This window comes from Saccostrea cucullata, unplaced genomic scaffold (genome assembly GCF_032062105.1).
Source record: "Saccostrea cucullata isolate Sc308-1 unplaced genomic scaffold, CSIRO_AGI_Scuc_v1 ctg5561, whole genome shotgun sequence".
NCBI classification, from domain to species: Eukaryota; Metazoa; Mollusca; class Bivalvia; order Ostreida; family Ostreidae; genus Saccostrea; species Saccostrea cuccullata.
Window position 1 is genome coordinate 468 of NW_026929798.1, and position 16,083 is coordinate 16,550.

At 32.5% G+C, this 16,083-nt stretch overlaps 1 protein-coding gene and 1 long non-coding RNA gene across 2 annotated transcripts; both read right to left on the reverse strand.

Moving 5' to 3' along the window:
- Positions 1-1,415: 1,415 nt before the first annotated feature.
- LOC134282211 (uncharacterized) lies at positions 1,416-2,476 on the reverse strand (the record flags this gene model as incomplete). Its single annotated transcript, XM_062764643.1, has 2 exons — positions 2,434-2,476; positions 1,416-2,290 (listed from the first exon to the last, which is right to left on the reverse strand). A coding segment is annotated over exon 2 (849 nt), but the record flags the coding sequence as incomplete, so codon positions are not given.
- A 7,209-nt stretch (positions 2,477-9,685) lies between these two features.
- Positions 9,686-11,869, reverse strand: LOC134282210 (uncharacterized). Its single transcript, XR_009995240.1, has 3 exons — positions 11,812-11,869; positions 11,425-11,610; positions 9,686-9,739 (listed from the first exon to the last, which is right to left on the reverse strand). It is a non-coding gene; the product is annotated as an uncharacterized LOC134282210 (long non-coding RNA).
- Between the last annotated feature and the right edge of the window lie 4,214 nt (positions 11,870-16,083).

Below are 16,083 nucleotides of genomic sequence, written 5' to 3' on the forward strand. Positions count from 1 at the left end.
TGATGAAGAGAAGCGTGTGGTATGTGGGATCACTCAAATTTGAATCATATTGAGAAGTTGAGGTGTTTTCTTTTCCTGCCAAGGCTAGGTCTCTCCAGTAACTTAGTCGTCCAACGTCTTCACGCTGGTGTCTCGCATTCTTATTTCTGTTAAATAAAAAATCAGTTGGTATGTTATATCAACTTGATTTAAATTTATATCTAAAAATAATACAACACACTCCCAAGAAAATGTTCGTTTTAAATAAATATATCTCTTACATGTACACTTAATCTCGATCTCTATAAAGTCATACCTGGGAACCGAGATTATGATTTATGAAAGTTAGTGGCTGGAAATAAATAAAATGTTCATGATTTTTTAGCCGGGCTCTGCTAAAGAAAGGCCTGGCTATAGGCATCATGATCGACTGTCTTACAATAAATACATGTAGCACAGTAAACAAAAAAAAAAAAAAAACAGCGTCAAAGCAGGCGCTTCCGATAATCAAAGTAGTACCATTGCGAATGGTCATACAAATATTTTTAACATCCCGAATCATTGGATTAATATTTTTGCTTGAGAATTGAACTGAAAGAGAAATTATGTACTTGCTTTATTGGGATATTCGTGGTATAATGATTATGCACATACACTGCTGAATACATATTGTAAGCGAATTATTTTCAACATCGCGGGATATTCTAAATGTTGAAATTGTTGAAGAGTTTTATGCTTCATATCGTTTTCGTCGATGTTATATGTCACTGTTAATATTCTGTTTCGATTTTTAACAAATTGATAGTATAGTGAATTAAGTGGAGTTTAAAGAGTCAACATACGTGAAGTCGCTTGATAGTGTATATGTATCATTTTTTTTACAAGTAGTTGGCGATAAAAATACTGTTTGTTTGAAACTAAAAGAATGTCTATAAAATACACATGTGCATTATTTCACATATTCCTAGTCTGAATTTTTAAATTATGAGGAAAAAAATGCTAATTGAATAGAAAGTATATCGAAAATTTCTTAAAATATAAATCATTAAATTTTAAAATCATTATTAAAATATCTTGGGGTCTACTTATAGTTTTAATTACTGGTATATGAGATATTGTTTTAAATCATAATCATACAAACTCTACCTGTTAAAAATCAATGGCCAAAAGGAAAAAAAAGAATAAATATGTAGGGTTAGTTTTGCATCAGACAATCAACACTAGCAATTAAAGACCGGCTTTCAGTTCTTTTAATACTTTGATTGATAAATGAGTTTTAGAGTTACTGAAATTCAACTAAACTTGAAGTTTTTGCTGACCGGTCATCGTTTAAAGACATCATTTAAAAAATAATGACATCACCATTTAAGTTTACACGTTCTTGATAAATTATTAAATTTTTAATATCAGATTCATTACGTAAAATGAATACTCACGGTTTCCTGCATTTTCGAGCTACCAGCCCTATAATAACCATAATGATAATTATCCCCACAAAAGAAACTGAGGCCCCAACAATCAACTGGGTGTTTCTGACTTGAGCCTGAATCGATTTGTCGTCTGGTATTTCCTTTGTCATTAGAAGTGGTAGTGCCAACACGCCCTTCGGATGTCGTTACAGGTTGGGGGGTTTCTGTACTTATAGTTGACTTGGTTTCAGCGATTGTTGTAGTCTGGAGTGTATCTAGTTTTGCTGTTGACGGAATTGTGCTTGTTTCCGATTTTTTGGTTGATACTGTAGGTGATGGTTGAGCAGTTGATGTTTCTATGTTGGTTGTTGATTTTGTAGTAGATTCCGATATAAATTGTGTATTTACTTCAGTTAAGCTTGGTGGAAAAGACGGTGTTGTTTGCAAGTCTGCTTCAGTTGTTATTACCGTTGTTATTGTCAGTTTACTAGTTATCGTTGTTGTTTCTTTTAGTGTTGTCGATGCTTTGGTTGTTGAAGTTGATGTAAATGTGGGTTTTAATGTTATTGCCTCTGTTACTGATAATCCCGTTGTTGTATCAACATATGTTTTTGATATACTTTCCGTCATCTCTGTAAAATCAGTTGTGTCTATCTCCGGCATATCTGTAGACATTAATGTTGATGATTCCTCAGGTAAGGTGTTGGAAACCAACGATGCTTGCTCAGTTTGTGAAGTGGTCAATGATCCAGTAATTTGAGAAAGTGTTTTTTCTTCTTGCGCAGCAGTTGTGCTAGATGATGTGTAGTTTTCTTCTCTTTCTGTAAAGCTCATCACTGTAGATTCTGTGACGGTATTTAACATCGTTGTAAGCATCCTTTCGCTTGTTGTTTGCCCACAGGCTATATAGAGGAAGAAAATACATACACCATTAGATTGAAATGATTAAAGACTTAAGTTATACTATGATATATCCATCTCTACATAATTCAAAGGGGGGAAATTATAATGTGTGGATATTTAAAAAAAACAAACAAAAGCTTACTTTCATTTTCTGTCCAGTTGAATTGATTACTCGTCGCATTACAGTAAGAGCACTTATTTTTTGAGTTATTCTGCAAGGGCCTAATACATATACTGTCGATGTAACAAAAGTTCTCCTGTAGATAATGCAGAAAACATATGAACATTTAAAGCTTTTAAAAGAATTCAAAGACTGATATACAAACTTTACATGAGAAATTGTTCATAAGGTAATTTTATTTCGGAATAGACAAAGTGTCGGATTAGAAAGTTCATCTGCAAATCCTATATTTAATATACAGTCTACAATATTATATAGAAGAGATATTTTATCAATGTCATGTTTCCCCCCAAATTTATTTCAACTAATGAAAAATAACATTATCGAAATCTTTAATGGGGTTATATACACGTATAACTCAATAAGATTTAAATTTTCAGCAACATTTACGTATACCTTTAATGTAAAATATACATTTCCGGATTCATTATGGTACTCTTGACAGAGGGATTGGTATACGATGAACTCATATGTGTCTGAATATCGTTTTCCGTCATTTGAAATGTTGAACTTGATTTCAGTTGTCCAGATTCCATTCGTGTCAAACGAAAGTGGACAGAAACCTTCAAATAGTGTTCTCTCTTGTAAATTCCTCTCAATCTGTAGCTCTCGTACTTCTGTTTGGTTGATGTTAACCTGAAATATTTTGATTTCAAATAAACAGAAGGTTAAATGACTCAAAGGTTACCGAGTACACCTTAAACACAACAAAAGATTCACAGAAGTAAGAATTCGAGCTGAACACAATTCGTAAAAGGAATTCATTAAATGATAGTTGACCATATTCTGCCCCAGAAAAAAAGACAAAAAGGATAAAAACATCTGGAACTTAATGCATGTATTAATGAATCTTAACGAAGGACTATACTATTTTCTTGCCTGCAAAATCCCTTAATTGTCACTACCACTGTAAAACTAATCTAATATTTTTTTAATCTACTTAATATTATCTCTATGATTTACAAAAATAAATGTTATTCAGTATAAAAGGCAAAACAAAATTATGTATACAATTTCCTGCGCAGCGACTAGAACATATAATGTTGTTCACCTCAATTATATAGTATTTAACTTTTGTAAGTATTAAAAAAAACGTTGCGGATTTTGAATAAAACAATAAATAAACGATTTTACAGGATTTCTTTTTTGAAAAATTTTGTAAGATGTAGATGGCTGAATTACATACTATCAACCTAAAAAAGGCATTAAATTCTTAACTGAACCAATCACTCTCTCTCTCTCACAATAACTTCTCGTAAATTGAAACGAACTTTATCTATATATAAAGATATTACACAGATATTTTCCCCCATATTTTTGATGTACTTGTATTGATCACAACTTATCATACATCCAGTTATTAGTTATGTGTCTTGACCATTTAAATGAAACATAGATATTAAAATTCAAGCATTTTTTTTACAATGATGTTAGTTGTACCTGTTTACGTAAGAAAACATTGAATCCATGTTTTCGAAAAAATACTTTCCCATGATAGTAGCCTCTTCACAGTTTGTGATAGACAGATCACACAAACCGGCCCCAGGAACACTCGTTATGGTAGGAGGTGCGAATAAATCAAAGGAACAGTCGCTCCCTCCAAATCCAGTGTCACAGGTGCAGTTACCTGAGAAAGAATTGAAAGTCAAATTTACTTTTAACGTTTTTTATGAAAGCCAATTATTAAATTAAAGAATTTTTCTTATGATTTTTCGCATTCATTAATTCAAAAATATATGTAAAAAAGCATATATTTAAAATAGTTTGGTTGCCCTCTCCGAACAGACTGGACAAAAACTAAACCTTTAAAAAACTTTTTATTTATGCATTCCAGAGAGCATTTTCTTCTTTAAAATACATTTTTGTTTCTGAGAACTGTACGTTTTCGAAACTTAATGCTTTCATAAAATTTAACAAAATTTACACGGTCTTGCAAACATTTTCCAATTTTTGTGCCACGTTGTCTCTTTAATGTTGAAAATTCTGGGATAAATATTTTTCCAATTTTATATCATCTGTTGGAGTGATTGTATCCTGTTAGACGTCCCTCTCCAGGGGCCCGTTTCATCAAAGGTCGTACGCCCAGCCGTAGAGCTACGCCGGTGTAAAGTCAGGACTAGCACGAAGAGTTGCGTTTCATTAAAGAGCGTATCGTTACACCTGACTAAATTTAGGCCAAAATTCTACGTCTTCTCATGGGTAGGCGTAAATTCGGGCGTAAAGTTTAAATTAAGTAATTTAACTAATTTTAAAACAAATAAGCGAATTCTTAAGAAAAAGAACGGCTCTTAAAAGTCTTTTAAATCCAAACATTGTATTATTTAATTATACATACTATGAAGAGGCGGGGGGGGGGGGGGGTTACAACCACTTGGGGGCGTAGTTGATTGGAGTAATAACATACTAAATTAAATCTTCTCAGAAGAAAATTAAAGATTGTCTCAATAGAAATTTCTTCAACCACCATTTCTTACGTTTACACAAAGCATTCACACACATTTGATTATTGTATTGTATGTATAAGGTATTGTAAATCGATTATATAACTATATATATTTATATCCCCGCCTTAAAAGCGGGAGGGTATATAGTAATCGGGATGTCCGTCCGTCTGTTACGCGTTGGGATGCCATTGTGTCTTATTTTACTTTTTGGTCCGATTTCATATTTTGGGTTTACCATAGCAAAACATGGACACTGCCATTATATTCATATGGGAGGCGGGAGATCCATTAAAATCGTCTCTTTAGAAGAAAAAAAAATCGCAAAAATATATTTTTTGAAAAAAAAAATCGGTTTTAAAAACACAGTCATCCTCTTTCTAGTTATGTTCTACATCTAACTTAAAGAAAAAATAAACCTTAAAACCAGGTAGGTTCGAAGAGTCTATTTTTATCTACTCGTCCACAAGCGTAGTTTTTGAAAGGATCGGAGAGAGGGTTCAGAACCTCCCGAATTTGCAGATTTATCAACATTTAATATGTTAATATTTCAGTTAGGGGCGAAGGTAATTATTCCTCTAGGTAAATGTGTATCTAAGACAAGTGAAGTCCCTGAGAATCAAAGACGAAACCCACCGATAAGGGTTTCATAGACAATAAGAAATATTTAAATTGGGAAAATATTATTACTTTTATTATATCGAATTAAGACGACCATAATTACACAGTTAAGTTCAAGAAATGATTTATACCTCAATTTTTTTTCTCAGACAAACATTGATGCAGAAGACATTTTTATTTTTCATGATTTCGTCTAAAAGAGTAAATTTTACATACTATAAGAAAATCTGAGTGAATATAAAGCACATGTAAGAGAACAATATACATGTTTTTTATTTCCTGCATAGCTTACTTAAGTGTAACTTAATTTCTAAGAGAGAGGCCACGCAAGCAGAGACTTTCTGTAAGAATATCTTTGTAGTCATTCTCTCTCTATTCTCTCTCTCTCTGCATACTTGTAAAACGGTTCAGTAAATTTAAGCTGCAGATAGTTAAAAATTTTTGTCTATTACTGACTGTACTAAGTCTAGTATTTCGAAATTAATTCATGAACCTTTGCGCCATTTTAATAGTCAATAAAAAATTATGATGAATCATTTGACAAAAAATTAATAGACTTAGAAAGGACTGTCTTACATGTACCTTAGAAGTAAACGTGTAAAATTAATTTCTTGACTCAAAATGTGTACATATGTTAACTGCATTTTTTATAAATTATTTTTGCTTTCAATTCAGTATACATATCTAATGAAAATAATGTTTTAAAATCGTATTCTTTCTCAAACTTATTAGTATTTTATCAGTAGAGTCAGTAATTATGAATATAAATGATTATCAAAGGCGCGAAGTCATTATCCTGTATCAATTTCGGGAAGAGGGGGGAGGGGTGCTGTATATAATTAAAATTCCAAAATAAACAGTTTAGCTTTTAATAAAATTCTGATATACATGTACGATCCTTTTCTAACTTTCAATTTATAAGACTTGTCATTGAAATATTGTAAAAACCTTAAATCGATTTCTTATAAGGTACATGTGTCCTACATGACCCTATAAATCAATGCATGTTTCAATCAGTGCAAGTATTTATTATTCTGTAATTTATGTTATTCTATTCTTTTACGGGCTAAAATTATATACATGTTTGTATGCAGTGGACAATGTTTATATTTTTTGCGCCTGCGCAATGCAACGTTGTCAAGGACTTAGTCCTGCGACTAAGCGTATCGTTTACGACTAGACTTACGCCACTTGGTGAAACGCAAATTACGCCTGACTAAATTTTGGCGTAAGTCCCGGAAGTACACCTAAGTTAAGGCTTAAATCTACGACCTTTGATGAAACGGGCTCCAGAATATTTCACAGATATGGAGACGTCACCATTGCTGGTGAAGGGCTGCAAATTTAGGCCTATGCTCGGCACTTACGGCCTTTTAGCAGGGAGGGATCTTTAACGTGCCACACCTGCTGTGACACGGGGTCTCACTTTATACGGTCTCATCCGAAGGACCGCCCCATTTAGTCGCCTTTTACGACAAGCAGGGGTACTGAGGACCTGCTGAACCCGGATCCCCACGGGGATCATTTTGGAAAATGGCGAACAAACCTTATTTTGAAGTTATTGAACTGAGTTGTTTAACTAATATTTTTTTTGTTTTGTATAAGTTGCATTTATAATGTATGACTTTTGGGAAGTTATGGCAAACTGTTAATTGGGGTACAAATAAATGAAAGAAATATAAGCTGACAACTGTGTTTGTCATCTCCAGCAAAATGGTAGCAATCAAAGAGAGACATGTCTGATATTAGTTATATAATGAATATTTATTTTTGTTTGGATGGCAGAGGGATTGACACTACCATCAATAATCTCAATGTGTGTACCTTTTAAAATTCAAAAGAGCCTTGGGTTTACATGTATGCACTGCTCAAATATATTTATACTTTAGGGATTTCAAGTCTGAAACAATTACTGTCCGTTATCGTAACCTTTCCCATTGAGCGTTCAGCTCAACATCTTACAATTATTTAGAGAAGCCCAGTTTTTTCCTTTGTTAACTTTTTTCCTGTGGTCGCAATTTTCTTCATAAGATTTGAAAGTTACACTGCCTAAATTACCTCCGTCACATATTCCATGTCCTGAACAGTTGCTTGGGCACAGGTTTTGTATTGTATAGGTCACTTCCGGTTCCGACTCTTGCAGTGTGGCATTTAAAAACACAAAAGTCGAACATTGCTGTAGAGCTGCTTCAACATGAATCTGGGTTAGGTTTTCATCGCCTGTCATCTGAAACATTAAAGGCCACCGAGACTTCATCAAATTTAGGCACAATAAAACCATTTCATTTTTGCTGGAAAGTGCAGTCTTTACAGTTGAACATGAAATATATTTGAATAAAGCTGAGTGTACCTTTATATCTTCGATGCAGTTTGACAATGTTACGTTACTTAGGTCGGTAACGTATTGTTTACATGTTTTGTATTCCGCTGAATTTTCAAAAGCCTGTTGACAAACTGATTCAGAGTAGGTTTGATTTCTTACATAGGATATAGTGCGTTTCTTCTCTGAAATAGTTTTAAAAATGTTTTTAACGATTCCCGGTCCTCACCTCAGAATGTAGTTATAAAATATATAATAATTCTCTTGTCTGTCTGCTATGACGTGATTTGAAAAACAAAAATGGTCATGCACGGCTAAACTAAATTAACTAAAACTAAACTACAAGGAACATATGCAGAGGCATGACGCAGTGGTACATTTAAGAGCGTTTGCTAAAGAGTCGAGGACTTAAGGAGATGATTTTTATGCTGCGGGTTCGAATCGAATGCGGTCTTAAAACTAGACCATCAATGTATAAATCGAGGTCCCCTGTCGCAGTATATCAATGACTGTTCACAGACAGGCCCAAAATGCCGACTACAGAACTTAATCTGCAGCCCTTTGACAAAATTGATGGCATCTCAAAATGAAACATTACTTAAAGGACATAAAAACAAACAGAGCTACCTTGTTTCTTCAGCCTTATTAATGTTATGTGTCGACGTCATGGACCACAAAAAAGAAGTTAAAGGCAATGTCATATATAATGTTCATGTAAAAATATTGAAATGTCTTAGTTTATGCAATAGTTATTACTACGATCCCTCGATCATTCATCAGTTACCAACAATATTTTAGTGTAGGAAAATAGGAAATATCTAAAGTTTTAGTCATGGCCAAAACCTTTTTTTTTGATATGATTGATAGGTTGGGGATGGGATCCATCTTCTTTCTGTACAAAAGTTCTACATTACCCTAACTCCACTTTAAAGCAACAAAAAGTGGGACAAGGTGGAGGCAAACTACCTTTTATTGATTTCAGTAGAAAAGGGTTGTGTTTGAAAAATAACCCCTCATTCCCTTTCATATTTACTTCTATGTGCCTGTATCTGATATCTCTTTAAGAAACAATGAATTTTCAAGGTTAATGTTTTTGCGACATACAGAGAGACAGACAAACGAACGAGATTTATCGCTATCTTAAATTCGCGATTTTTCTTAAAGAGAATGAAGAAAAGGTAGACTATTCTCATTTAAAACATTCAAGTTACAATGAATACAAAACTATCATGTTGTAGATAATTTTATATATTTACGTGCGCATTTGATGTTAAGTAAAGACTTTGTTTGAGATAGATGAATAACAACATACAATCAAAGGCTCTCTATTGTTGATCACACTGGGCACATCACGTTTTCGTCTTCTGTTTTGTACAAGTTGGACGTTACAATTATACTGTCGACCTCGATTTGAGTTGCAGGGAGTAAATGTATTGTAGGCGCATTCAGTTGTTCCGTTTGCAGTGCACGTGCAGCGAGGAACTAGGATGGTCGATATAGACTGCAGACTATTGTAAACTAAACTGTCGCCACTGAAGAGATTTTCGCTGTCCCTTATCCTGCAAGTCATAATTTATAATTGTTTTTAAAATATCAACAAAGGCTTTTAAATAACACATACAGTAAAGAAATATTCAATCAATCAAAACAATGGACTTACTTCCACGACTCAGAGAAAGCGTTAGGATAGGTCAAACTGATGTCATCTATAATAGAACTGTCTCGCCTTCTGAAGTCGTTCTCCATATAACCATCAAAATATCCACACAAACCATCCGCATTTCCTATATCCATCGCAGAGGGTAGGATTTCCAAAATCGATGTTATAATGTCCTCTCCATTCCATGATATAAATTGAAAGTGATGTTCCAGTGGGGAAATATATCTAAAGATACAAGTAAATATTTGACCGATTTCTTATGTGGTTATCGATGTATACTTACTTGATTTTTATCCTTACTTAGATAGTTTAAAACTTTGTTGTTTAATGATTTCTTTGTTTTGTTAAAGTGGAGGTATGCAGTATTGCAGATTCGAGGGCTATTTAATAAATAATGTTCTGAACTGTATGACATATACTACAGATATCAAAAGACATTAAACTTCACTTTCTCTCATTATTGAATCTTTAATGAATTTATAACAGTTTATGTGACCACTTTTCATCACATAGTTTCATCATGAGAAGCTGGAAAAAAGGGCTTTCGAGACAATGCATGCATTATAAATGAATGTTAAAGAATCAGTAAACTAGAGTGAAAATAAAAGCTTCATTTAATAGGCTATTGTAAAAATATTCACTGAAATATGTACATGTAACATTTACGGCAACCAATGCCTCTTTATAGACAAATAGTCAGGTGGATTTCAATGATAAAAAATATATATAATGGGCATCAAATATGGGTACTGTTTGCCAAATTTCAACAAATAATATTTAATGATGTATGATTGACTTTAAGACCCTTAGGAAATTTGATAGATATTATTTCGGGAGTAGTTTACACTGTTTTTAAGAAACGTTTGACGGTAAAAACCCTAGTACTCAAAGTTCACCCTTTATTTTGAAAAATGAGTGAAAACGACAGCGTGTACAAATGTCTTAACATTTACTCAAAAAAATATTATGTATGAATAATTGTAGTTATCCACGGTTGTTTGATATTCAAACAGATAATTGAACTTGAATCTATTGCTCAAAACCCTCAAAACAAGATGTACTTAATAAAAATAGCGAATGTCTTACAAGAGCAAAGAATTGCAAGAGCACAAAGACACATTTATATGAAAATTTCTTAAATATTAGTGGTATTGTTGTTCGAATTCGTATCCGAGGAGACAGATTAATTTCTGGAGGAGGCTAGAAAGCAATTTTTTGCAAAAAATAATCGAAAGGTTTATTAGAAGAAGGACCCAGAATCAGAAATCGACTTCATTGAATGACGTTGTCAAAACCCGCACGCCTTGAAGAGTAAAGGGGTTTCGTGATAAACAGAAAGGTTTTTTTTTTTGACATTAATAATATTCGCCAGATCTTTGACCTTTTGACTTGTTTCTATTTCCAAAATTGAAAAAAATCACCTTTCAGAAGGACGAAACAAGTCCAGGAAATCATTGGATCTCCCATTATCTAGTATACTAAGGGTCATACCAAAAATGAGTTCAAAACAATCAGAAATTGGATAAAAATGTTATGGACATGTGTTTTAATTAAAAGAGATTTAATTAATTAAATCATAAAGCCTTAATCATTGAAAAGCGTCTTTTGCTTCTTTCAGAGCACCAAGGACGTTATTTATTGAACAGCCCTCATATTTTTAATATAACTTATAATTTATGGGAAAAAATCACCAAATTTGGATGAATCTTTTTTAAGACTTTTGTTTTAGGGATCAAAATACAAAACTTAAAAGAATAAATAAAAATAACATGTAAGGAGCATAAAAATGCTTTCTATTTTGCCACTTTTTTTTAATTATGTGCAGTGAAAATCCATTTTTAAAATATTCTTGTTTAAAACATACTTTGTTTAATTAAAAACTAGCCATTGTGAATATAACTGTTTATTACCTTATAGTACCTGTCATAGATTTTCGTGACTTTTAAAACATTGTCCTCACATAGTGTATAGCTGATGAGGTTGTTTTCTCCACACAAGTCTATGACGAAGACATCTCTTCCGGCTCTGGCCGCGACTGCGCAGACGCACCATGGCCCATTGTAGGATGGAATGCACAAATGGTGTTTAGACTGAATCTAATCGGATATAAGTTTTAATATTTACAAATTTCTATGGAAACCTTGTAATCTAAAACATAATTTACATATATCTTGAAACGGACAAAATATTCGTGGTACATGTAATATGTTTTCAGTATTAATTAAGTTTAAAAAGTCAAATCTTTGCAACATGTTAATAATCTTGTGTGAATGCAATGTAGACAAATTAATCCCTACCCATTGAAGTTGAGGTTGATTTCGATAATTAATAAAATCTCCTGGTATTTGACATTCGTATGATCTGTCGGAAGAAAAAAAAATTCAATCTGACAACTTTCTACATATACATGTAAATATTTAAATTCTAAAATTAAAATATATATACTAAGAATAAAGATGAATAAAGTGAAATTTTGAATATTTTATTCACTACCCATTCATGTTTTCCCCCAGAAGCAATTTATACGTACGAGTCCCCTCCCCTAACTTTTGTCTTTTATAACTACCTATTTGTATTTATAAATACATATATTCTTACTTTCCATCAAAAGTATACATGTGTGGGTCAGTTCTTACACCGCAGGATTTTCCTTTCCATTGTTCATTTCCCTCTCGAACTCGTATCTGTAATATATTTATCATTAAAAAATATATTTATTATAAAACTACATGGTTCATTGAACAAAAGACCCATACATGTAATACCCTTTTCATCTAAGTTCTTTAGAGGTTTTTTTCTATTACACTATATATTGCACAAATCGTCAGTTTGTGGCCTCACACTTCCCCTGTGGTGTCGAATCTTATATTACCCGAGCAATAATAAAATTATTAAGAATAAAAGCATAAACGGTCTTGTTTAAACTATGGTGAAAGGTTCTTTTCTCTTTATAGTTTACCGAAAAGCTTTGACCACTCTAGCCTCTCCTGTCCAAAAGGGTCATGATTTGAAAAAAATGATACTAAGTTTACACTTCCAAATAATGCTTCCTTATTAATTTGAGGAATGTAAACATCAACTCTGTATGCAACCTCTGGAGAAAAAAAGTTATATAGCTATTGCGCATAACCTTTTTCAATGGGGATAAGTATAAAGAATGCTGATCAACTGATTAGATTTGAAGAAAATATAATTTACTACATCTAACATCTACATTAACTCTCACTGTACCTCATCTGACTGATAGATTATTTTTTTACAGCTTGACAGGTGCAATTAACATACCGTAATATTAGGCAAAGCCACGTGCTCAAATATTTTACTTCCAACTCCACTAGTGCCGCCAGTCTTCAACCAAAGGATCATATTTCTATTGATAACGTAACCGTCAGTGTCTTTGCTATATACCGGAAATGAAATATTTTGTTTCCATTCGCCGTTTTCGTATTTGTGTTTTTCGTCGTAACTAAAGCTTTTAACGTTGACCTCACATTGATTAGATGAACCACCTCCACTACATTAGAGGAATCGTCTGTTTGAAAGGTCATATGTATGTTCAGGTCACTCACTTGATATAGCACTCCATTTACATAAAGCGATTCCGAGGCAAAAGGAATCGTCATCTCAGTTGGACATGCTCGGATCCCTTTCTTTCTAACTCTATACTTGGATTAAGTATCTTGAAAAAAATTATTAGTTGAAATTTAAAATATTTCTCAAATACATAAGTCAGTGGCAGGAGAGGGGTTTCTGGCGGTTAAAGATTTAATAGAAGGGCTCTTTTCAACTGTTGTTGAGAGTGATCTCCCGTTTGGGATTCTCTAAGCGGTGAAAACAAATAGAGCGTATGTTACAGAAGTACCAAAAAACACATTAGTTTGTAAACGAATAGGTTTTTTTCAGCGTATGGCTTTGTTGTGCATTCTGCTAAGGGACAAACCGTCATCGGGTCTTTATTTAACATGGCTATGCTGGGAAGGGCAAAGATGGGTCATATGCTGAAAGTGGTGTCAGATAGGCAGGACAAAAGAGAATGATTCTACAGCTGTTCAATAGCCTATTTACCGGTAGATGTCATCGGAAAAGAGAGGATGGAAACAAAAATGAATTGTATTCAAAAATTATGAAATAAATAGGTTTTGAAAAATCGTATTATTAAAAAAGTAAAGGGCCTTTTTTTCCAAATTTTTTCAAAGGAAATGCACTGACAATTACAAAAGGAACATTAGCTTTGTGGATGAAACAAACCAGAATTAAATATATTTTGTAACATTAAACCTGATGGGAAGAGGTGCTCACTCAACCATGGCATTTGATCACCCCTGATGTTTAGGTGGTCCTTGATCTCTGCCTATTTTGTATTATTTTACAGTGGCTGGAACGTTATTGTTGACAAACCAATCGTGTAGAATGTTCCTGTATCGTGAGCGATCGTTCGTGTAACGTGCGAGATCGTTCCTGTATCAGATAATCGTGTGCGTTTTAAATGTGGAGATGTGGTTTAGAATCGTGTAAATTTCGTTTTGTAAGTTGTTATCGGAATGTTATTTGTAGAATAAGCATTTCCCTTGTTTGTTTTTCTTAATTTATTAAATTTAAAAACCCAAATAAAATGAAAAAGCGCAATTTACATAATAGAAGCAGAACGAACTAATTATGCCCGTAAACAAGCAATATAGTAAGTCGTACAATATTAATTTCCCGTCAAATAGCGCGATCAATATGTGATAAACCGTATTAGATCTCTAACGCCTTTTTGAAAAATCTGATTTTAATTATTTTTTACATCTTATTGTGGTCAAGATAATCTTGAAATCAATTCATTGAAAATAAAATTTTTTTTAACAAAGAAATAAACATTTCTCAATGCTTACATAACTAGTTATTCGAAAATATACATGGACGCGGCATGATTTTCGGGAGTTTTGATTATCTGTGTTTATCTCTTGAGCTTATTTGTAATTAATTAATTTTAAATTTTAAAAAAAAAAGTTAATAATTGGCAAGTTTATCAGACATTGAATCAATGGAAACATAAGGATAAAATTTGTAATTATAATTTAAGTCATTTCATGCTGCCATTTTTGTTCAATCTATCCCCCTTTCTGCATATCATATATCCAATTCAATCAAATTATCGACCCAAATACATGTACATCGTCTAATAGAACGAGCAAAATCCTTTTCTTTTTGGGAGAATTACCTTAGAAATAATTATTTTTAATCTAAAATATTATGTCTTGCATATATTTAGTTACAGAAATATCAATTTCCTTTTTTTTCTTCAAAATCTATGAAATAATATTGATAATTCTTTGAAATCTTAAATAAGTATTAAGCCGTATTTCGTTTTGAAAATATTGATTCCTAAATATTTTGAACTATTTTGAGTGAAGAAACGTGCGTTTGCGTTAATCAAGATCTAGAAATGCTCTTAGACTGACTTTTTGGTGCTAGATCCATTATGACGTCATAATCACTTTCAACTTTCTTTTTCCCGTACTTTACGGCTCAAAAATTATGTAGAAAAAAAAGATTTTTTTGGAATTCAATTCAAACTCACATGAAAAGTAGTCCGGATACCTATATTAAATTTAACATTATTTTAAAGAAGAGACCAAGAACATAAAAATTACCGTTTTCTGAAAAATTGTGGGCAATCTGGATACATTTTGTTTGTGTGATGTGGAAAAAAACTCCCATATTCATGACTGGTTTTCTTCATTTTTCATTGAAAATTACAGTTTAAAATATAGTTTTTCATCTTATTTTCCTACAAATTATGCCCAGAAACACCTTTTTTGACCAAGCTAAAGTATAAGGCATCTTTTAAAAATTTTTTTTGAATTTGATAAATCTGTAGGCACCCTTTGTTTCTAGATCTTGACCTTAACAATCGTGTAAGATCGTGTAACGTGTAGAATCGTGAACGTAAAAATGTTCGTGTAACAGGTTTAATGTGCGTTAATCGTGCGGAATCGTTCGTGTAACGTGATCGTTCGTGTAAGTTGTCAACAATAACGTTCCAGTCACTGTATGGACTTTTGATGTTGAATACTGTTCGTTAACCCCATATGAATCATTTCTATTTAAAAGTTCTTTTAAATAAAATTAAACGAAACCAAGAAACCTTAGCAATGACCTTAAATCAGATTAAGGGTCGCTGTAAAATATTCAAACTAAATTATTTCATGTACATGTAATGAAATTTTTTTTATTGTTTTTGTATTCAAAGTTATTAATGTTCCATATTTTGTCCTTTAATATTTTTAAACTGATATATCTATAACCTTAATTCCAGCAAAGAATGGTTTTCCCTTTCTTTGAAACGGCATGGAAACTTGTCTGTTTGACGTTTTGCTCCAACTCTGCAAAGCACCTGAAGCAAGAAAGAAAAGATCATCACAATCAGAAGGTTTTTGACTCTCTCCAATTTTTATTTTTTTATGTATGTAATCAGTATACTGTACCCAATTTGCAAATTTTTTATTTTTATCTCATACACAGTTATATTTTCTATAAATTTTAATAAAAAATAAATTCTATGTTATGACTAGTATAGAAAGGAA